This window comes from Pinus tabuliformis, chromosome X (genome assembly GCF_031772625.1).
Source record: "Pinus tabuliformis cultivar Carrire ecotype Pingquan chromosome X, CPIR1, whole genome shotgun sequence".
In the NCBI taxonomy this organism is placed as follows: Eukaryota; Viridiplantae; Streptophyta; class Pinopsida; order Pinales; family Pinaceae; genus Pinus; species Pinus tabuliformis.
The window spans coordinates 653,928,521-653,953,387 of record NC_142308.1 but is presented as its reverse complement, the minus strand read 5'-3'; the positions used below and the strand labels follow the sequence as shown (position 1 = coordinate 653,953,387).

General features: G+C 40.2%; 1 protein-coding gene across 2 annotated transcripts in view; it reads right to left on the bottom strand.

Annotated features, from left to right (window-relative positions):
• LOC149141679 (mitochondrial inner membrane protein OXA1-like) overlaps positions 1 to 24,867 on the bottom strand; it is a 245,232-nt gene that overhangs the window by 210,152 nt on the left and 10,213 nt on the right. For both annotated transcript variants that reach the window (XR_016264302.1, XM_089447788.1), the window contains exon 2: positions 18,230 to 18,320. Coding sequence is in view for 1 of the 2 variants with exons in the window: in XM_089447788.1 (XP_089303914.1) it covers positions 18,230 to 18,320 (91 nt within the window). In the remaining variant the exon portion in view is untranslated. The remainder of the gene's footprint in view (positions 1 to 18,229; positions 18,321 to 24,867) is intronic.

Here is a 24,867-nt window from a genome sequence, read left to right as displayed (position 1 = left end):
AATGGAACACGGACAGACAATGAGTGGAACTAAAGGATCCCAGAATGTGGCAATCTACTCTCTATTATGGTGGAGGCCCATGGCTCTCAACGCTCGCCCTACAAATTCCAATATGATCCTCTGGATAACTTGGACCCCGTATAGGGAGACCAAACCCATGATGAAGACCCACCCACAATCCTGTATAAGATCCAATGCATCCCCTCACCTTCCAGTACAACAAATCATTAGTGCAATTGAGTAAATGAGCTTACAAATCATGGAACCAGGTGGACACTTAATAGTGGCATGCCATTCCATAATGGATTTTAGAACGTACAAGTGTCTCCAAGTTCAAGAAGAAGGTTAACCAAGGACCCCATTAGGTGGTTTCAACCTCTAAGGGAAATGACATGTCCATGTTACATGCATCAAATGGCAGGTGGCATGTGATATAATGATGGAACAGAGTGGGGCATCAGGGGAAGGCTCCAAGCCACATGCCACAGTACAAAGGTAGCTATGATGAGGGAAGCACACACTTGGGTGTATGAATGTAGGAGGGAGCAATCGTGTTACATGAGTTACCTCGGCCTTTGTTTTTCCACCCTTCTTCATATGCCTTTTGCCTTCTATTGATTTGTCTTTTTATAACCGCTCGGGGGTCCAGCGGATGAGAGCATGAAGTGTAAGATATAGCAATTAATACCCCCTTTAGGTACAGCATTTCATAACCCACTAGGGGTTGGGACAATCATGGGTTCCTTAAGGATGTAGGGGGCTCATATAAGGGCCCTAGGAACCATGGTGATGGTCATAATGATAGGGGTAGAGCTCATGTTGGCTTTTGCCCACGTGCTAAATTTGTATGTCCCAACCATCTTTTGCATTTTGTGGTACATTTCCACTTGAGAGTGGTCAAATTATGCTTTTTCCTTTCATTTTAGTTGCATCACCCTTTGGGGCATTGTTCCAAGCACAACCCAAAGTGTGGACAAGGGGAGGGGGAAGCTAACTCCTTGTGGACCCAATGGACAAATGTGGACCCAGATGGGAAATGTGGTGAAAGGGGTTATAATGAGCAGAAGGGAATGATGTATGTGGTGTCGGGAAGCGGGAGCACGCAACCAAAATCGAGATTTCTCGTTTAGTGCCACCCCTAAAGCTAGTAGCTAATAAAGGAGATTCCACAGGACTAGGATACAAGGTTAAACATCAAATTGGACAGAGGAGACAAGAATACAAACCAAACCCACTCTTTCCATCGAATTCCCCTTCTAATCAATGCTCAAAAGTGTCCATGATAAGGAAACAAAAATACCCAACTGTACTGTAATATTCCAAATTGAAAATTTACAGCAAATAACATAAACATGTACAAGGAGCAAAAACCATAAACAGGCACTAAACATGCATATTTTTAAATTTGGAAACTAGGGCCAAACTCCACCTTGCACAGCTCATATGATGGAGATGATATTTTTATTGGATTCCTCTTTCTGAGAGGTGCAAGATTGATCTAAAGATCATCTCATTTTGACAAGTAGAAATGGAATTATGAATTTATTTCTTCTATGGACAAATTGTCAAGGTCGGCCAAAAGTCTAGTGTAGGCTCATGAAGCCCAACCGACATGTCTCTTCACCCTCAACATTGTGTATAAATAGAAGATTTCCTCATTTGGACACACCTCAACACACATCTTTCTCTCTCTACTTCTCATTGGTTTGTACAGCGAATAAGAGCATCTTCTTCTCTAAGCGTTGACTGAAATTGCAGGCCAAAAATTTCAGAATCTGTTTTGGGCAAATTACGAGGACGTTGACCAAGGGTCAAACTCACTCCTTTGACTCCGTTTTCTAGGCAGGAAATCTGATTTCCTTAGGCCGCATCTCCTGGCACAAAGATCGAGGAATTTGCAGTTGTTTGACTAGTGTTGACTAGGTTTGACCGAGAATTTCAGGACTGTTTTGCACTGATTCAAACTATCTTTGGAGGCTGAGTTGACTTGGTTTGACCGAGCTCATTTGGAGGACTTTTTCTGTTGGTTTGATCAGCGTTGACTTTTTGGTTAGGGCACCCTGTTGACTGCAGTTTGACTGGACTGTTTTAGAGTGATTGGGCAAGTAAATTTTGCATATTGTACTCTCTCTCTCTACTGAACTTTTGAAGAATAATAAGAAGATTTGATCAAAGGGTTTTTCCCTGGAATCTGCCAAATATTGTGTCCTTTTGTCTTGGCTTGTCTTCTGCTTATTGTTTATGTTCTATCTGCATTTACTATCAATGTTAATGTGATTGCTAATCTAGAATTTGATATTGGGCTTATAAGAAAAATTGAAGTAAATTGCTCTAAAGCATAGAACATACCATTGTTATCTAAAATTAACATGGTATCAAAGGTGAGGTGAAGACAAAGCCCAAGCAAGAATGAGAAGAGCAATCACTGAGATTTGTTGGACAAGGACAAGATTCAATGGCCTCCTCATCTTACTTCAAATCTGATGACAAGCTCAATGATAAGTCTAATTATCATACATGGAAGATGTCTCTTGATTTGACTTTGGAAGAGCATGATGCTATGGACTATGTGCAGGGAAAGATTGTTGAACCTCCTTCAAATGCATCGGCTGCCGCTAAGACAAAGTACAAGAAAGGTGAATTCAAAGCTAAGAAGATCATCAAGGATTCTATTCATAAGCATTTAGTTGCTTAAGGATTCTATTCATTAATCTAAAGATCGTCCAATTCCGATAAGTATTCATGGAGATATGAATTTATTTGTGCTATGGGACAATTCGTCAAGGTAGGCCAGCAACCAAATAACCCCCACATGTGCTCAACGTTTTAGTATAAAAGAAGATGACTTGATAGTCATTTGAACACACACTTCACTCTTGATTTCTCTCCACTTGTTTTGGGTTTTAGTGGAAGAGAAGTCTAAGAGGAGGAAGCCCTAGACGCAGGAGGAAAGGAGCCTAAGCATGAAGTCTAAACACAGTCCTAGCACAGCCCTAGCTTATGACAGCTCTACGCATGACCTAGAGGATGCAGTCATGTTGTGAAGAAGAGATGCCCTAATCCTCTACGCTATCAAGGAAGACAGCCCCCATCTAATACGTTGTCCCAAGGGTGACCCTAACCGCAGTAAAGAGGCTCCCTAACTCGTTGTCTAAAGGATGCCCTAACCGCAGTAAGGAAGATAGGCCAGCACGGGTTTAAAGGGATGTTTGGAGGCCAACTTCAGGGGACAGAGTGTTGGAAGGAGGGCCGAAGTACCTTGCTGAAGGGCCACAATAATTAGGGACTATTCTGGGCTAGAAAACACAAGGATATCCTCCTGAAACAGGTCGAGTAAGGGACCTTCCTGTTGTGATTAGGCCGCAGGCCTGTAGCTACTGTTTTGAGGGTCAAACATCCCTATACAAGGAGATGTAGGTGCCTCCTCAAACAACGAGGTCACTTAACTTGGAGAGGAGAGGAGGCCGCATAATTTAAGGTGTGCTTTGGACATGATTGTTGGGTTGCTGTAGGTTACAGTGGGAGCCCTAACCAGTGACCAAAACACTGCCCAAGAATAGAAGTGTAGAAGTATGTATTCTTCTCCATTAGTGACTTGTGTTGGGTTTTGGATCAGTTTGATAAGAGAGGTATCTTCAGATGTTTTATGAGGAGATCCTAATCGTTGTCACAAGAGGTTCTTATCAGCAGCTTAGAAGGTCTATACTACATTGGCTAAAGGAAGTGCTACAACAATGAGAAACCTCCCTATCTTGATGAGAAGAAGCTCTTATAACACACAGATCAGCATTGTACATGTTGATGACAGTCTTGTGTGTATCCTAAGACTGTGGGATCATAGTCTATCTTAGTGCTGGGCTAGGCCATAGGCCATAGCCAACAGCTAAGAGAGTGTGGTAGCATGATAGAAGTAATGGTGCAGCATGGTGTAGATCAGTGTCGCTGGACATGGTACATGGGACAGCAATGGTACATGATGCAGTACAGTGATGGTACATGGGACATGGGACAGCAATGGTACATGATGCAGTACATTCATGGTTAGTGAAGCATGATGAAATGCAGCATAGTGATGATGGGTGCAGCACAGTGAGGTGCAGCACAATGATAGGTGCAGCATGGTGATGGAGTCACCTTGGAGAATCAGTTGAAGCAGCACGTCTTCAACTGAGTTCAGTTAGAGATGATCTATGCTTCTATTTAGATAAGTCAAAGTGTTGACTTCTGTTGTAAATGTACTATCTCTCTCTCTCTGTTGAACTATTGAAGAACATATAAGAAGAATTGATCAAGGGCTCCCCACATTGGGGTTTGTCCCTGGCTAGCGCCATATCTTGTGTCCTCTTGTCTTGGCTTGTCTTTTGCGATTTACGTTTATGTTCTATCTGCAATTTACTATTATGCTGATGTGATTGCTAATCTGAAAAAAATATTGAGCTAACTATGAAAATTGAAATAAATTGCTCTAAGCATAGAACATACATAAAATTAACATGGTATCAGAGTTGAAGTGAAGACAAAGCCCAAGCAAGAGTGAAAGAGCAATCACTGAAGACAGTTGGAAAAGGACAAAAGGCTCAATGGATTCCTCATCCCTCTTCAAATTCACCAAGGGTGAAGTCGAAGCAGAGAATATTATCAAAATGGTGCAACGAAAGCTTCTGATGGCCTACCTAAAGATCACTTCAATGGGAAGTCCGATCTAAGGTTGGAAGGAAAGGCAGATACCTTGTTTGTAATAAGTTCGACCATTATGGTAGGGACACATCACTTGATGATGATAACAATCATTCCAGGGACATCTTCAATGATCGGAGGAATGACAGGTAATGCAGGTCATCAGGGAAATCGCCGACTCTTCAAAGAAATCAAGGAACCCCAGGTATGAAGAATCAAACATTGTTTCTGATAAGATAAAGAAGCATTATCTTATATTGGCCCTCTCCTCTAGACTCTTTGGGAATCTAGCTTATTTATTGTAGTGCTTCAAGGCACTTCATCGGATATAAGGGTGCTCTCTCTAATTTGGTAGAGATGGAAACAATCGTGGGATTATACTTGGAGTCAATGCCACCTATCTCGGAAAGGGTGTAGGGAATGTTACCCCTCAATTGAATGAGGGTAACTCGATTCATTTACAAGAATCTCTTTTATGTACCTGATCGCAAGAAGAACTTGGTGTCCATTTCGGCAATGGAAATCAAAGATTTCAGGGTGGCATTCATCGATGGAAAGGTACGTATTTGAAAATAGAACTTTCAAAAATGCTTTTACTTATGGGTTCAGGGTTAGCAATTTGTATCAAGTTGTAGGGAGTCCATTGGGGACCATGTCAATTGACACATCTCATCTATAGCATCGAAGGTCTACTTATTATGGGGCCCTACCTGATGTGAGTCAGATGGTGACAGGGATGCCTGAATTCAAGAAGAGCATGAAGGTACATGTCTAAGATGTACCGAAGCAAAATCTTACGAGGGGACCATTCCCCTCATGTAGCAGGTCCAAAGGTTTGGAACAACTCGAGGGGTTTGAGATTCATGATCAGGAATCTCATGTATGCAGGTGGAAGAAAGCCCTCTATGGCTTGAAGCAAAACACCCCGGGCTTAATATGAGAGGATTGATAGTTGTCTAATGAAGTTGAGATTCACTAGGAGTGAAGCCGATCCAAACCTTTGCTTGAAGGTTGTGGATGATAGACCTCTCATACTGGCACCTTTTGAGGACGACCTCTTTCTGATAGGTGCAGACCCTCTCATTTGCAAAAGTAAGAGGGAGTTGGATTACGAATTTGGAATCGTGAACTGCAAGCCCATGACTATCTCGATGTAGCTTAACTTTCTGAAGTTATGTGGTAGTAATGCCAGACCAGATTTGGGAAATGCCTCTGAGTTTCATAAACTCATTCACATTGATGTTCTTGGTGAACTTCCGTCCGGATGTATGTTTTGCAGTTCCGTCCGGATGTATGTTTTGCAGTTAGCATGTTGCACTCATTTTTGGTTGAGCCTCACTGGATTGGTGCCAAGAATCATTTGAGATATCTTCAGGGCACAATCTCTCATGGATTGAGTTACACTGCCGGAAATGTGAAGATGCATGAATATTCTGATGCTGATTAGGCAGGCAGTGTGGAGGATCACAAGAGCACTTCTGAGTGTTGGTTCTCTTTGGGTTCTGCTTCGATATCCTGAATGAGCAGGAAGCAGAAATCGGTTGTTATAAGCACTGCTAAGACCGAATACATAGCTACGAGTATGACCTCATGTGACACTCCTTGGTTGCGGAAGCTCCTCAGTGAGTTGTTTGACACATGATGGATACCACCGTGATTTTTTGTGTGACAACCAGAGGGGGATTCGATTGTTTTGGAATCCCGTGTGTTATGATCGCTCCAAGCATATAGACATCAGGTACCACTCTATCTAGGATATGGTACATCGATGAGCAAGAAGGCTCCATTGCATTGGGACTGATGTGCAGGTCGCAGACATTTTGACGAAGCCCCGGGGAAAGGTCAAATTTGTGACTTTCCAAAATGACTTGGAGTCGTTGAGTGACCCTCTTATGAGGGTCCTATATGAAGCATGCATTGAGCTCTGGGAGCTCCGGGGGGCTTGGGGTACTTCTTGGAGCAACAAGCGACCATATGGTGACTCACCCTCCCCTAATGGTGCACTGTGTACAGGGTGAATGGTTCAGCCTTCCCCTGTGATACCCCATGGCGACTTATGGACAAGATGAGTGGTTCTCCTGTCCAGGCATCCTACCCATGCAGTCTGGGTCTCATGGAAAGTACCTCTCATTTAGCCAATGAGTAGGGAAATGGGGTTAGGGACCATAGTAGTACCAATGGACGCACCGTGTATCTACCATACTCCCTATGCTAGGATGACCGACATTGATCTAGGATCAATTGGAACTGACTTCGGGTCAGTAACAGTGATATAGCTCACTCTCTCTTGGAATTGATCTAGGATCAGTATGAGCGGTTTGAGACACTCTCTTTTGATATTGATCTGGGATCAATGAAACTGACTTCGAGTCAGTATGAGTGGTTTGAGACACTCTCTTGTGATATTGATCTGGGATCAATGAAACTGACTTTGGGTCAGTAAGAGTGATATAACTCACTCTCTCTTGGTACTGATCTGGGATCAGTAAGAGTGGTATGACACACTCTCTTCATATGGGACTGACTTCGGGTCAGTAGAGAATGGTATGAGACATTCTCGATCAATTCTTCTTCTTCATGGTTCAGCAGAGCAGGAGCAGTGCAGGGCACTGATGGCAGAGATAGTACAGTCTGGCAGATGGATCAATGAATGGAGTTCTCCCTAGTTGAGAGGGAGTGTTAAAATAGGCAACTAGGACCAAACTCCTTGTGGGTCATTTTATTTATGGCAACTGATGGTTTTCTTGGATCCCTCTCATCGAGAGGTATAGGATTGATTTAAAGATCATCCGATTCCGATAAGTATTCATGGAGATATGAATTTATTTGTGCTATGGGACAATTCGTCAAGGTAGGCCAGCAACCAAATAACCCCCACGTGTGCTCAACGTTTTAGTATAAAAGGAGATGACTTGATAGTCATTTGAACACACACTTCACTCTTGATTTCTCTCCACTTGTTTGGGGTTTTAGTGGAAGAGAAGTCTAAGAGGAGGAAGCCCTAGACGCAGGAGGAAAGGAGCCTAGCATGAAGTCTAAACGCAATCCTAACACAGCCCTAGCTTATGACAGCTCTACACATGACCTAGAGGACGCAGTTATGTTGTGAAGAAGAGATTCCATAATCCTCTACGATATCAAGGAAGACAGCCCCCATCTAATATGTTGTCCCAAGGGTGACCCTAACCGCAATAAAGAGGCTCCCTAACTCGCTGTCTAAAGGATGCCCTAACCGCAGTAACGAAGACAGGCCAACAAGGGTTTGAAGGGACATTTGAAGGCCAACTTCAGGTGACAGAGTGCTGGAAGGAGGGTTAAAGTACCTTGTTGAAGGGCCGCAACAATTAGGGACTGTTCAGGGCTAGAAAACGCAAGGATATCCTCCTGAAATAGGTCGAGTAAGGGACCTTCCTGTTATGATTAGGTCGCAGGCCTGTAGGTACTTTTTTGAGGGTCAAACATCCCTATACAAGGAGTTGTAGGTGCCTCTTCAAACAGCGAGGTCACTTAACTTGGAGAGGAGAGGAGGCCACATAATTTAAGGTGTGTTTTGGGCATGATTGTTGGGTTGTTGTAGGTTACAGTGGGAGCCCTAACCAGTGACCAAAACACTGCCCATGAATAGAAGTGCAGAAGTATGTATTCTTCTCCATTAGTGACTTGTGTTGGGTTTTGGATCAGTTTGATAGGAGAGGTCTCTTCAAATGTTTTATGAGGAGATCCTAATTGTTGTCACAAGAGGTTCTTATCAGCAGTTTAGAAGGGCTATACTACATTGGCTAAAGGAACTGCTACAGCAATGAGAAACCTCCCTATCTTGATGAGAAGAAGCTCCTACAACACACAGATCAGCATTGTACATGTTGATGATAGTCTTGTGTGTATCCTAAGACTGTGGGATCATAGTCTATCTTGTTGTTGGGCTAGGCCATAGGCCATAGCCAGCAGCTAAGAGAGTGTGGCTGCATGACAGAAGTAATGGTGCAGCATGGTGTAGATCAGTGTTACTTAACATGGTGCAGCAATGGTACATGGTGCATTATAGTGATGGGTACAGTCATGACTAGTGAAGCATGATGAAATGCAGCATAATAATGATGGTTGCAGCATGGTGCAGCACAGTGACGTGCAGCATGATGATGAGGTGCACCACAATGATAGGTGCAACATGGTGATGGAGTCACCTTGAAGAATCAGTTGAAACAGCATGTCTTCAACTGAGTTCAGCTACCTCATGTATCATCTTCTTAGAGATGATATATGCTTCTATTTAGATAAGTCAAAGTGTTCACTTTTGTTGTAAATGTACTATCTCTCTCTCTCTCTCTGCTAAACTATTGAATAACATATAAGAAGAATTGATCAAGGGTTTCCCCGCATTGGGGTTTGTCCCTAGCTTGCGCCACATCTTGTGTCCTCTTGTCTTGGCTTGTCTTCTGTGATTTATGTTTATGTTCTATCTGCAATTTACTATTACGCTGATGTGATTGCTAATCTGGAAAAGATATTGAGCTAACTGTGAAAATTGAAATAAATTGCTCTAAGCATAGAACATACCTAAAATTAACAATCAAACATGGAGTTGATGGAAGTATTGAAAAGTTCAAGGCCAGGTTTGTTGCTCGTGGCTTCTCTCAAAAGGAAGGTGTGGAATAGGATGAGATATTTACACCAGTTGCCTAATATACCACCATTTGTTCGATCATTTTGCCTTTGCTGTCTCTTAAGGATGGAATTTACATCAAATCGATGTCAAGGCCGCCTTCTTGCACGGTTCACTTAAGGAGGAAGTCTATGTAGAACAACCCGAGGGGTTCGAAGCTCTAGATCGAAAGACACGTATGCAAGTTGAAAAAAGCCCTCTATGGGTTGAAGAAAGCTCCTCGGGCTTGGTATGAAAGGATTGACAGCTATCTGATGAAGCTAGGTTTTACAAGAAGTGAAGTTGATCCAAACCTTTATTTCAAGGTTGAAAATGATAGACCTCTCATCTTGGTACTTTAAGTGGACGATCTCTTTCTAAGTGGACGATCTCTTTCTCACAGGACCTAGGATTGATGCACTACTTGCTAGGCTTGGAGGTCTAGCAAAAGCTAGGTGAGATTTTCCTTTCCCAAGGAAAATAAATTGTGAAGCTACTTGAAAGATTTTGGATGGTGGATTGCAAGTTTGTGACTACTCCGATGGAACTTAACTTCAAGAAGTTATGCAGAAGTGTTGTTGGGCCCGATTTGGGAAATCCTTATGAGTATCGTCAACTCATGGGGGCATTAATGTTCTTCGTGAACTCCCGCCCGAACATATGCTTTGCAGTGAATACATTGAGTCAATTTATGGTCAAGCCTCATCCAATGTTTTTAAAACCGGAACCGGTGACCGGACCGGTCCACCTAATGAACCGGTTTACCGACCGTAACCGGTCTAACCGGGACTGGTTTGGTCTAAACGAACCGGTTTTAAAAAAATACATTAAATAATTAATTTTTAATGAAACAAAACTATTTTTAAGATGTAAAACCATGATTCCAAGCCAATAGAGACAAAATATGCAAAGTTTGCTCATTTATATACCATGTAAAGGTGAATATATCAAAATGGCACCGAGTACAATACATATCATCGACAAAATAGCAAAATACATAAGAAATGAGGCTCTAAATGGCCTATAAAGTCCAAAAACAATGCGGCAAGCTATGAGGCCATTGACCTACTACAAGTCTACAGTGTACACATGATCAATCATCAAGTTCATCACCACTACTAGACACAGGATCATCATCAGGAGCTACATAGAGTCATAGACATCATCTGGTTCAAAGTCTGAGGATGCCTCAGCCTGATCTGCAACCTGAGTATTAATGCCACCAATGACAATAGAAGTGGACCTAATGGAAGCACGAGTTTGTCGACCTGCATGACTAGTGCCTTCCATTGGTTCTTTGCCTTTCCTTGATGCCGCTATTGATCCTCGTTCTGATGCCACCACATAATCTGTACCATCCCCCGCTAAAGCCATGTCGATATCAAAATCAGCCTCAAACACAGGTTCTTCAGTCTCCTCCACCTATTCTGATGTTGGATCAATATTGTCCAACACAATGGCATATAGATCAGGAGTTTTGCTCATCATTTGGAGCTCCGATTGCATTTATTGTTTAGCCCCAAACCATGAAATCCTAAAAACCATTAAGTCTGCTGAATTTTGAGTGAAATCTAAAATTCTAGTTTCTCCATATGAAATCCAATGAGGTCGAAACCACTCTCAAACATCCTGAGTCATTTCATGGTAATGTTAAAAATTTAAGTAAAAGGATGAAAATGAAAATTAAAGGAAATGTCACTTTTACTTTAAGAATTTAACATTACATTTAATTGCTAACATTGTTAGGGTTGAAACACCCTTAGTTTCCCCCCAAAACCCCTGAAACACAGTGAAAAATATGGTTTTTAAACTTTACAGTGGGCGTGCCTAAAACCGGTCGGTTTAGGACAGAACCGGCCGGTTTGATACAAACCGGCCGGTTCCGTCCTAAACCGGCCGGTTTTCACCGGTTAGGGCCAAAAAAAGGTGAAATGCCAAGTCAAACCGGGTTTTTTGGCCGGTTCGGACCGGCAGCCTTGCTAACCGGCCGGTTTGATCGGTAACCGGTTTTTGAAAACGGTTTTAAAAACACTGGCCTCATCACATACATTGGATTGCTACCAAGAATCTCTTGAGATATCTCTAGGGCACAATCACCTATGGGCTGAGATACACTGCCCGGAATTTAAGGATCCATGGTTATTCTGATGATGATTGGGTTAGCAGTGTTTGGATCGTAAGAGCACATCGGGATGTAGTTTCTCACTAGGTTCTGCTTCGATATCATGGATGAGTAGGAAGCATAAATCGGTTTCTTTGAGCATTGTCAAGGCCGAATATATTGCTACTAGAATGACCTCTTGTGAAGGTGTTTGGTTGAGGAAGCTCTTTAGTGAGCTATTTGGGCATGTGTTGGATACCACCGTGATCTAATGCAACAACCAAAGTGGGATTAGTCTTTCTGAGAACTCTGTGTTTCATGACCGCTCCAAGCATATTGATATTAGGTACCACTTATTCAGGATATGGTACAACGGGGAGCAATAAGGCTCCATCACATTGGGACTGATGAACAGGTCGCAGATATTCTTATGAAGCCCCTCGAGAAGGTCAAATTCTTAACCTTCCATGAACGACAAGGAGTCATGGAGAGACCCTCTTATGAGGGTCCCGTTTGAGTTGGATATTGAGCTCTGGGAGCTTCGGGGGGCTTGGGGTACTTCTTGGAGCTATGAGCGACCATAGGGTGAGTGGTTCACCTTCCCCTGTGATACCCCATGATGGTTGATATATGCATAGGATGAGTGGTTCACCTTTTCCTATGGCATATAAGCAGGATGAGTGGTTCACCTTCTCCTGTTGATACATCCTACCCATGTAGTTCGGGACTCATGGGAAGTACCTCTCATCTAGCCAATGAGTTGGGAAATGAGGATAGGAACCATAGTACTACCGATGGACGCATCATGTACTACCGTACTCCCTATGCTAGGATGTTTGATATTGATTAGGGATCAAGTGAAACTGACTTCGGGTCAGTGAAGAGTGGTATGGTACACTCTCGATCATTTCTTCTTCATTATTTCTTCATGGTTCAACAGAACAAAGCAAAGCAGGGATGACAGGGATGGTAAAAATTGACAGATGGTTTGGCAGGTGGATTTCTCCCTAGTTAAGAGGGAGTGTTAAATACCCATAGTTGGGCCAAGATCATGCTCTGATACCACTGTAATGTTCCAAAATAGGAAAAACAATGATATGCAAGCAAATAGCAAATTTACACCACAGAAAATTTTAAAACAATTTAGTAAACACCCAGAACAATCAGAAATATGGAAGCAGCTGAGCCATTTTATTATAACTGGTGCAAGAGTACAAATATATGGAAGGAATACACCTGGGCTTGCCTTTTTTGGCAAGTGGAGCAATGCCCAAGTGAAGCAATGATAACCCAGAAACTGTCCAACTGTTGCTCCGTGCTGCCCCAACAAATCTGCACTGTTTGCTGCAAAGATATGGCTGAAAACCCCACCACCGGTGCTCAGAAAATTCTACGAATTTCATTCTGAGGTTCTTTTCAAAAACCCAGAAAGGGTTTGGCCTATCTCCAAGCCAAAGTCAAACCCATAAAATGGTGCAAATTCCCTAGCAACTAGCAATTCGCCCTGTTATAAGAATGAGGATTTCATACCCAAATATCACCCGAAAAATTCTAAAATTTTAACCACAAACTCCTCTCACAAAACCCAAGAAAACCCAGAAATGGTTTGGCCAGATTTTGACCTTCCAAAATCGACCCCCAAAGGCCCTACACCCTCCAAAACTGCTGAAGCACACTGTCTGCCAATACACCAACAAAATCCTCCTCAAACACTTCGAAAAAGTAGTGATCACCTCCACTAATGCTTTCCTTATCTCTCTCGACAAGGATCAACCTCAATGGTTGAGTCTCCACCTCCCACATGAGCACAAAATGTTGCCTCTGCACTAGCCCAGGAAGTGCAAAAGTCACACTAAATGGGAGCACTCTCCTGCAGCTCCAAAACTCTCCAAAATGGCAACAAAACTCATATGCCTCCTCTTCAGAAATTCTCCCGACCAAAAACTCCTCCACAAGATGCCACAAACAAACTCGGCCTCCCTTCACTGTGTCCTCAAGGAATACACACCACTTGGAGATGGATGCAACTATTGGAAACCACAATGAAATACTCCCACAGAAGAATGAAGATAAACCTCTCTAGGGTGGCACTCGAAGTCCCCCGAAGAAAGGGTGAGCTCTTTGCTTGAAGAACTCTTGCTAAACAGCAAGTGACTCGATTAAGCAGCTCAAGCAACCAAAGAGAAATTTGATATGTCAAAGATGTCAAATGAAGAGTGTTGCCTCCTTTTTATAGATTTCTTGGAGCCTTTTTCCCTCCTTTTCCCCTTCTTCGTGGGTCCCTCACTAAGCCTTCGATTTTCCCTCGTGCATTTTGAACCATTGGCTTAGGGAGTGCGTATTTCCTTGTGTGGGTGGCCACACATGCTACTAACAAAATCCCAAAGTAACTTACTTCTAACTCCTATGTCTTCCAATAAAAATTAAATGGGCCCCGTCACCTCCAAAATTAGCCCCAAAATGTAGAAATTAATCTTGTTCCAAAATAATTTAGGAAGGGACATTACATTTCGAGAGGTGCAAGATTGATCTAAAGATCATCTCATTCTAACAAGTACAAATGGAACTATGAATTTTTTTCTTCTGTGGACAAATTGTCAAGGTCGGCCAGAAGACTAATGTAGGCTCATGAAGTCCAACAGACATGTCTCTTCACCCTTAACGTTGTGTATAAATAGAAGAAGAATTTTCCTCATTTGGACAGACCTCAACACACATATTTCTCTATCTTCTTCTCATTGGTTCGTACAGCAAACAGGAGCATCTTCTTCTCTAGGCATTGACTTGGGTTGACTGAAATTGCAGGCCCAAAATTTCATAATTTGTTTTGGGCAAATTACAGGGATGTTGACCGAGGGTCAAACTCACACCTTTCACTGTGTTTTTAGGCAAGAAATCCGATTTCCTTAGGCCGCATCTCCTTGCACAGAAATTGAGGAATTTGTAGTTGTTTGACTAGCGTTGATCGCAGGGTCATTGATTGCAGCGTTGAGTAGGTTTGACCAAGAATTTCAAGACTATTTTGAGCTTATTCAAACTGTCTTTGGAGATCAAGTTGACAGGGTTTGACCGAGCTCATTTGGAGGACTTTTTCTGTTGGTTTGACTAGCATTGACTTTCTGGTTAGGGCATCATGTTGACTGCAATTTGACTGCACTGTTTTACAATGATTGGGCAAGTAAATTTTGCATATTTCACTCTCTCTCTGCTGAACTTTTGAAGAATAATAAGAAGATTTGATCAAAGTGTTTTCCCTACATTGGGGTTTTTCCCTGGCATCTGCCAAATATTGTGTCCTCTTGTCTTGACTTGTCTTCTGCTTATTGTTTATGTTCTATCTGCATTTACTATCAATGTTAATGCAATTGCCAATCTGGAATTTGATATTGGGCTTATAAGAAAAATTGAAGTAAATTGCTCTAAAGCATAGAACATACCATTGCTATCTAAAATTAACACATATCAAAACACCAGGTTAATAAAGTAGAACAACTGAGCCATTTTATTAATCTCGAGAATGATGAGTACAATGAGTAAGGAAAATGGAATTTGGGCTTGCTACTGCAAGCTATGCAAAACCCAAGTGAGACAACTCTGATATGGAGGAAATACTGGCCCAAATTGGTACTGCGCACTACCCAGGATATTACTGATGTTGCTGCTAGAATCGGATTGAAGATTCTACTTTGAAAAATGCATGGATCACCCTGAAATTGCAACCACGGGCTCCACTCCTCATACCCAAAAATACCCAAAAAGGGTTTGGCCCAACTACAAGCCAAAACTGAACCCACAAAGTGATGCAAATTTACCAGCGAATTAGCAATACACCCTACTATAAGAATGAGAATTTTTGGCCTGAACATCGCCCGAGCAATTCTATAAAATTCGCTGGAGACTCCACTCGATAAACCCACAAAATCTCAGAAAGGGTTTGGGCTGAGTCCACCAAACCCCGGTGACCCCCAACAAGTGTGAATTGCCCAATCTGCCCAAAAAACGCCCCACAATTTGATACTATTGAATTATGCCCAAATCAATCGAGGGAAATTCTTCCCAGCTTCGGCTAAATTCTCCACTAAGAAATACCTCCTATCTCTAGCCCTTATCTCTCCCGAATACACTTCTCTAAACCCCTGTGCAACACATGGTCAATAGTTTCTGAGCCTTTGCCAAAAAATAGAAAATTTGACCCAGGTAATAGCCTCCAATCCAGCTCGACAAATAGTTGTCTAAACTCCGGTCTAACAATAAGAAAAATCCCTACAAAATCTCGAAGCCTCTAACCCACGCTTGCTCCCACAATGTGCTCCACAAAATACCTCTACACCCAAGAAAAATGCACAATTGAATAAACTCCTGCAATGACGTCCAATGGAAGCCCTGAATTGAGCTCCCCAAATTGCTTCACTAGAGAGAAACTCAAAGTTCTCCGAAATGAGGGTGGAATTCCGCTTGGAATTCCTTGTGCTAAACAACACGCTGGCCCTTGTGCTAAACAACTCCAAGAGAAGATGAAATATAAGTGTAATAGTTAAAATATGATCCACAAAATGAGTCCTTCCTCTTATATTTTCTCTCCATCCTTCTAGACTCTTTTTAATATTATTTTATTGGTGGGGACCATTTTCCATTTTGTTACTTTTTCCACCATTTTAATAAAATAATAATTTGCACCAATCTGCAATAAAATAATACTTGCCACCTTTCCCCAAAATACTAGTTGCCCCTTTTAATTAATATTACCAAAATTAGGCAAAATTCCCATGCTCACAAAATTGTGGATATTACATGTACAATGAAAAGTCATACCTTCGGCGTTGGAAGGCCCACCTTCAAACATAAGATCATAACAAATGAGTGAGGGAGCATATGGTTGGCCCAGGTGGAGAAGATAGTGGCACATTGAGCTATCAGAGGGCTGCAAGGGGCTGCTGGTTGCCGTCTGAGGACCATCTAGGAGAAAAAAATTCCCCTGGATATCACCCATAGGTGGTGGGTAACAAGTCCAACACATCATCTCCTAGTAAGGTGCATAATAATTAACAAATAAACAATCAATATCAACAAAACAACCACCATACACTAGGGATGTTACAATTCAATAACTAACCAACAAACAATCAAGATTAGTAGAACAACTGCCATACACTAGGTGTGTTACAATGATTGTTTTTTGTGAGAGATTTTCATGCAATCTATTTATTTTTTCATGAACATATTGACTCGAGTGATCATGTTGGTTAGGGTCATGGAATGTTTCTCACTTTGAGGGTATTAACCGCATAAAACACTAGTATATTGATCTTTGATCTATGTGTGTAAGAGCTTTCCTTGAGGTGTTCAACCTATGTGTATATACCATGTTTCTCAAACACTTTACATAGAAGTTTGATCTTTCTAATGTGTTAGTGTTTAATTGTTAATTTTATCAGTTCTCATGAGTTAATTCTAAGACTAATTTCCTATGATCTGCAAAACGTTGCATGGACATCTTCCCCCAACATCATGTTTCCTTATCTTTCCTACCCTTCAGCATCCAAGACTGTTGGAGATGATTTACATAAACACCACATCTAGCTAGCAATATTTGTACAAGCAAACTCACCATGTCTTGCTTGGAATACATTTCTCATTATATTCTTATCCCCAAAAGGATCTATGGACAAATCTAGGATAATATAATTAATATTTTAGAATGTTTTCCACCCAATACACAAATATAAACAAATTATTAAAAACAATAAAAGGAAAACTTCCCAAAAAAAAGAAAAATCTGAACCTGCCATTAGAAGGCCTAATAGCAATAAACATGATTAATTCAGACCCCATTTTTCAAGAGATTAAAAATACAGTTCATGCACACTTTGTACAAGTATTGAAAATTTACTAGCAATTTTTTAAGACCCAATTCTATTTGCAAGCAATCAAAATAGAGTCTCATAGTGTTGTTTGTATAAGCCATCATCAATAATTACTTGTACATCTTAATTTTGATACTTGGGACAAATGAAGAATGTTTATTAATGGCAATCACTTGTAGATAATAGTGAGAACAACCTTGAACAAGGCCCCACACTAATAGCACAATAGAGAGTTGCCGAGAAAAACGTGGCTTTTATGGCTTAGGGGTCAACTTGTCATGTTTTATTTTTTGGTCATGGAATGGAATTTACAAGTTATGTTATCATAATAGATCTTATAAGAAAACTTGCTAAGTAGGAGGACACGTTGTTTTCAGAATTAGAGCCTGAAGTTTCTTATTAGTATAGTTGTTTGTTAAAATGTAATTTGATGTTAAAGGCTGAAGACCATGTTTTGTATATTCCGAAGTACCAAAACTATAAACATGTTAATATGAATACAAGGTACTTGGGAGAAACATGGTCTTCAGCCTGCCATCATTATGCCTATTGACTTGCCATAATTAATGTTTAGACTAAATCATTATCTTTTTCTGAGATTATATTAAATTTGAATGAAGAGAAACCGAATTAACATGAAACATTAATCATCCAGATTAAAAAATTCTCTTTTAACCCAATGCCCAAGATCCACAATAACAATGTCTAATCATTTGACACAATGACCAAACAACAACATTTGCCTCTCTCACACTTAAAAGTGGTGTTTTTCTTGGCTTCAATGTGCATTGTGCCATCGTTGGGAGCTACATTGCATATGCATCTCATCATTCATTCAAGATTTTTTCCCATGAGCATCCCATAAGTGAATACCCCTTAATAAGCATTAGAACAAGTGCATTCGATCAATGTTTGACACAAAACAAAATATCAACATATACATACCGTCAATCTGTAAGTTGATTTCAATTGAGAAATCAAAATAGGAACTGTAAGTGAGCGGATGATCAATGTTGTGGCTACTATAGATGCCCACCTGCAAGGAAAACAGAAAAAATTAAACACTATGTATCAATATCCACATTCTGACAATATAAATGAAGCAGTATTTTACTTGGAAAAAGATCAAGACACAAATTCATATTACTATTTGGCAAAACTGTAAATGCAAAGCCTCCAAGTCAGAAAATCCATGGACAGTGAAAGGAGCAAAATAATGGGAGCTCAAGGCATTTGACACAATAAGGGAGTCAGTACAAGTCATTCAAACAAAGCTACTTAAGTTAGCCAGACACAGAAGAGAAAGTAAATCATTTAATTATATCCATGAGCAGATACTTTATACCAGTGTTGATAATATCGGTATCGGCAAAATATCGGCAAGGGTCTAGAAAACATCTTATCGGCAATATCGTCAAAAATATCGGCAAATATCGGCAAGCATAAAAAATGCATAATATATTCATTTTTTTCAAATTTTTAAACAAATAAAGCAATAACAACATGAAATAAACACATTGGCACGTAAATATGAAGAAAGCACTAATATATATGATATAAAATAAAAATGATACATCAAAGACGATACCAAATCCTGTTTATCCCTGATAATTGTCCAATGAAGGACTCAAATGTGGGGAACCAATACAAAATAACATCACATATATAAAAATATCTCATCATCATGAGTTATATGTAGCAAAACAAATAAAACTAGCAACTATCTATCTGAAATAAGTGCCCTCTCCCCCTTTTACAGGAAAACATGATGGGTTTTTTGCCAGGCCTACCCCTAACAGTAGAAGGCCTTGCCCCTGCACCTAATGTCAAATAATGACTGCTAGGTATGGAGCTATTCTCTCCTATATCCATAGCAGATGGTGCTGACGTTGATGCTCCCACAATCACCTCCTCCTCCTCTTCCTCGCGTTGCTCCTCCCCCGAGTCGTCCTCCTCTTGTTGCCCCTGCTCTAACGGATCATCTGGCTCTAACCACGAAGGTGACTCCTCCAAGATGGGCACCTCAGACTCCACTATACAGTGAAACAACACATCAATATTGTCTAAGGAAATGGCATCTGGATCCATTAGTGCTTCTATTTGCTTCACTTGAAGTCGGATATTGTAATGCACATACACTAAATCATTGAGGCATGCGAACTCCAACATGTAAGAGTATCAAAAAAACTAATGAGTCTTGACTCTTGACTCTTGACACTTGAGGGTCATAAATTAAAATTTTAAAATTACAATAAATGTAATTGCTCAACTGAAGGTTGAAGCTCAAAGTTATACCTGTTGCACTTTTTTGAGTGTATTTTCTCAAATACACTCCAATTGCGCTCACACCCTGAAGAGCTACATGTTTGACTCAAGATTCTTATGGCCAATTTCTGCAAATTTGGTGCCCTTGCACCATAGCTTCGCCATCAAATATCTACAACAAAATAAAGAAATAAAAAGGTCGAAAAACTTAAAACATAATTAAACTTTCAAATAAAAGTTACATAATTTAATTTTAAAAATCTAGAATTATAAATAAGTAAATTCTAAATTGAAAATTCTAATGAGTGATGACTTGTAATTTAAGTGGCATGAAAAGGGTCATTTCACTAATAGCATCATCAAATCTAAATAAGCCAACACAATCCCAATAAAACTGTATCTCGCGATTGATTTTGCTACGAAGCTCATGATCAAGTACCATCCTCTGAATACACGAATGGAGCCCTTCCATCACCTTGCTATCAAAATCAAAGGCGTATTTGTATGAAAATGCGGGGTTGAGGAAGAGTGTTGTTGCATGAACGGGTCAATGAAGCATCCATGTCCACCAACTATCAATCACACCCCATAACATCATATGTCTATCAAACCCAGCAGGCTTGCCCCCATCTACCAATATCAGAACTTTTACTATAGGTTCACTAATTGAGCATGCTTCGTCTACTCCATGCCAAAACGTGTCAGTGTACACCATTTTTGTAATGGATCTCTCGTCCTATCTCCTATTGTATCTACAATCACGCCACTCATCAAAAACAAACATTTGCTTCAACTTGAACTAGCATCGAAGCAAAGACTAAAGAGTAATAAAGTTGGTGGCAAAACGTGTGATTGCAAGACGCCGCAACTCCTTGTTTCCAGTGTATCTCTTCATGAGGCTAAGAACAAAAGCATGGTTATAAATAAACTTGGGGACGCTCCTAGCCATATCAATCGCCTCCTTGATGAAGGAGAGTTTCCCCATATCCTCAAGCAGCAAATCGATACAACGTGTTGCATACAGAATCCAGAACAATGTGCGGTGCCTCTCCATAAGCATCCTGTCGGCAAACACATAACTAGCTGCATTGTCTGTTATGACTTGCACCACATTCTGCACACCAATCTCCCGGATGAACCCATCTAACAACTCACATATCATTGTTGCATCTTTTATGTGTTGATGCATCCACTGATTTAATAAACATAGTACCTTTAGGACAATGTACCAAGAAATTTAGAAGGGTCCTACCCTTTCTATTTGTCCAACTATCAAACATCACTGTGCATCCAAAAACTTCCCATGTTTGTTTCAACTCCGCCAATCTAGAGTTAATGTCCTGCTTTTTTGCTTAAATAATTGGCCCCCGCAACTCCTCATATATAGCACTTTTCTACCCTAGGCCCACAATAGCAATAGCATCACACATTGGTTGCCAAAATGGATTGGTTTTAGTGATGTTGGGAGGTAAGTCGCTCCAGAAAAGACACCTCCCCATAACTCTGTCTACTTCTTGCTTCTCCCTTTTTTTAACAATTGATTTATGGAAGGTTAGGCTCCATGTCCTGTTTGTGGAACAAAAAATGATGACCTCACACTCCCTGTAACATTAGCATTAGCAGTAGCAAGTGATGCTGTGGAGCCCCTCCCACTACCCTCAACCTCAAAATTAGAAGAAGATATCCTGAAAGATCTACCTGCATTCAGTGTTATTTATTTCTGCCTCTTCCTTCTTTCTATCTTTTTCATCAATTGCTTTAAGAGCTTTTTGTATAAGCTTCACACTAGAAATTGTACAATGCCCAACATCACGTTCAAGGAGTCTAGCCAGATGGTATTTCAATTGTGTAACCCCTCCTGTCATCCTAATCCCACACAATTTGCATGATAGATATGCACGATTTGTCCCACCATCAGGGTCCCCATACTCCCAAAATGGGTCCAAGGCTTTTGGCATATTTGTAGTGAGCTAATTCATACCTAGGGCACCAAAAAAACAAAAAATTGGAATTAATGATTAAAGTTACTCCACCCATACACAACAAAAAATAAGTAATAACAACCCCATTTTAAAAAATGATTTTTTTGCTACATTATTTGCAATGTGAATTCAATGAAAAATGGCAATAAGAGGGTGCATTTGAAAGTTAAAAAGAGAAATGGAGTTTGTTGTCCAAATATGGAGAAAACCCTTGCATTGGCTCATGGGCATGAAAATCATAGCAAATGGAAAGAAAAAAAAGCAAAATGTTGGTAGGCAAAGAGGCAAGCAAGAATAACCCTAAATCTATGAAAAAAATCCATAACATAGGGGTTTTTAAGAACATACATGTTAATGGAAAAAATTAAGTTTGTCTCACTGTTCTTCAATCTTTGATCCACAAAAAATTCTTAGTTGGCGGTGATAATGGTTGTTTGGTCCTCAATCCCTCCTTGAAAACCACCACAAAGCTCTTCCCCTTCCTTCTCCAACACTCAAAAACTGAAATGAGGAAAAAAAGGGAAAAATTCCCTTTTCTAGCCGTGGCCCAGCCGGCCAGGCAATATTTTATATCGTTGTGTGATATTTTGCCGAGATATCAGCGATATCTCGGAAAAATTGGGATATTTTCAGGAGCCAAAATATCGCGATATTTTCGATATTCGCAGATATATCGGCAATATTGTCATCATTGCTTTATACTACATCATACTTTTGGCTTTAATACCTTGACTCGGAATTTTTCCTTTAGTTTTGTTTTTACTAACTTTTATCATAATATATTTCTAAGTTCTTACAGCTTTGAAGTATGCCACAATGGGCACAAGATGGTCAATGGATGACTTATCTTTTCTCCCTTAATATGAAAGGGCAAATAAAAAAAATTAAGTAGCAATGTGTACAACGGTTGTACTCAACTATTTTATTTCATTACTATACAACAACAGTTTCCACATGTGAAATAGGACACATCCCCCTAGGCCTGTGTGTTGTGTGTCCTTGTCTCAGACACACGGATACACTGGTCACACCGTGTCCAAGTGTTGACCATGCATGTGACAGATGCCCTATTCTGGACATGTGTCTGACACTTGAACCTCATGGGTCCGACGTGCTGAAGACTCGAGACAACAAAAACAAATTAGAATTAAACCAAAGGTGAAATAACAAGCATTTGGGCTCATTCAAAAAACCCTATGATTGTTTGCAGAAAAAGAGAACCAAGGGATTTATAGTGTTGGGTGCATCTAAGCTCTAGAATTATCTTTTTGAGTTTGTAATTTCTTGAACAGCTAAAGATCCTCCACAGAAACTATGGCTCAATCATCAAGGACTACTGCTCAAGCTGAGAAAAAGGAAAAAGAAGTTTGTGGGGATAGTGTTATTGTTTCATGCATCCAATTATTGTTGTTACGACCCCAACTGCTAGAGGTGGAGTTGCAATTGCTGGATATAGAGTTGCAACTGCAAGAGAGAGAGAAAACAAAACAGATTAAATTCCCTTTGTAAAATTATGTCACCAAGAGGGGGTAATGTTGTTGATGGAGGAAAATGCTTTTGGACATGCAACTTTTACAATATTGAATTTAAGAGCACCTACTGTCAAGTCAAATCCCATTAGATGGGCTCGCTGAATAGAGGAATTGGATCATGTATATATGTGTGCTAATGATCCAAAGAAAAGTACATCAACAGAGGATTCTAATGGCATGGGGAACATGGTAGCAACATGTAGGTCTTGTATGAGAGTGGGGTGGGAGTTGACAACAGACCAAGAACAATGGCACAGAAGAGGCATGCTCCATGTGGCAGTGCATTGTACAAGATCTTTTTGTTGAAATGATAATAATAATGTAGATCTATCGTGAACACTTCAGCAAACCCTAACCCAGCATGAAACTTGAATGAAAATATCACATCAAGAGAAGTGAACTCATTAACGAGTGAACAAGAGAGATGATGCCATTATACAAAAGAATCAATCATTAATAAATTCAAGATGACAACACAAAAGACTCATAGTTGTGTATTTATAGCATATACAATTTATAATATATACACAACTTAGGAGGTTGGGCACCTTCTTCCATGAGTGGGATATGGACCTGTTGACCATTGGAGTGGCACCTGATGATTATATGAAGACTCCATGCCCAAGGATGATCCAAAGAACACTTGTACGATCAGATATCATCAGTCAACAGAGTTTTTAAACTCTACTTCTATTTCTCATCATGTTTCTTATACACAGATTCCACACCCTGTGCGGAATTGTAATAAGTGATACTAGTAATGATGAGTTTTGAGTCTATAATGGGACTAGGATGTTGGGACTCAATCAGCAAATGAGTACACCTTGGAGTGTTTTTTTATCTAGTTAATTGTACCTTTTTTTTTAGAGGCGGATAATTTTCTAGGTTTTTTCACTCACTTTTTACCCCAAAGTCGGGGTGATGAATTGAAAGTTGAGCCTCTAACACATCTTAGTCTCTAGACTCGATGTATATTACCATACTAGATCACACAAAAAAATTCGTGGAATTTGGTTAGGTCTAGGTAGTCATTTTTTAATTTTTTAGATTTTCTGCACTGCGGAAATTGCTAATAAAATTGTATTTGTAATGTAATAAGTGATGTCTAGAGAAGTTGTATGGGGTATGAATAATAAAATTTGCACCTCTCACCCTCAACTTTCTACTATGACACACTTTGAAGGGTTAAAAATGTGTTTTGAACCCTCAAAACCCACTTTTCCTAAGTTTAGTGGGAAATTTGGCAATTAATTAAGCCAGAAATTAAATAAATGGAGAAAAATAAATATCCGCACATGCTAAATGTTGTGGAAATGAGGTGGAAAATTATGGAAGAGTTAAAGTGAAGTCCCAAGGTGATGAGGACTCCTAAAATCAAAAAAATGGCATGTGCTCAAATAAAATCGAATTTTTGGCATTAAATGAAAAAGCTGCTTACTTGGAAATTCGAATTTGTGAAATTAATGCACATTTGGGAGGATTTGGTAGAATATTTGGTGGAGATTTTTGTGGAAAATTGTCCCCACATGGGTTACCACCCATTTACAGTTGTCATTCCATCATAAAATTCGAATTTGGCCCATAAGGGAAGAAGAAAATGATGTCCACTTGCCAAAATTCGACTTTTACACTTGGTATTGGAGCTCCATTCAATAAATTCAAATTTCTCTTTGAGATTGTCACCTCATGACATTTGTTTAATCTCTTTACCTTGGGATTGGCTTCAAAAGTTCAACACCATTTGTCATTTTCATTCTTCGTTGGGATTTGCTTCCAAATCTCTATATAATAGAGCCATGAGCTC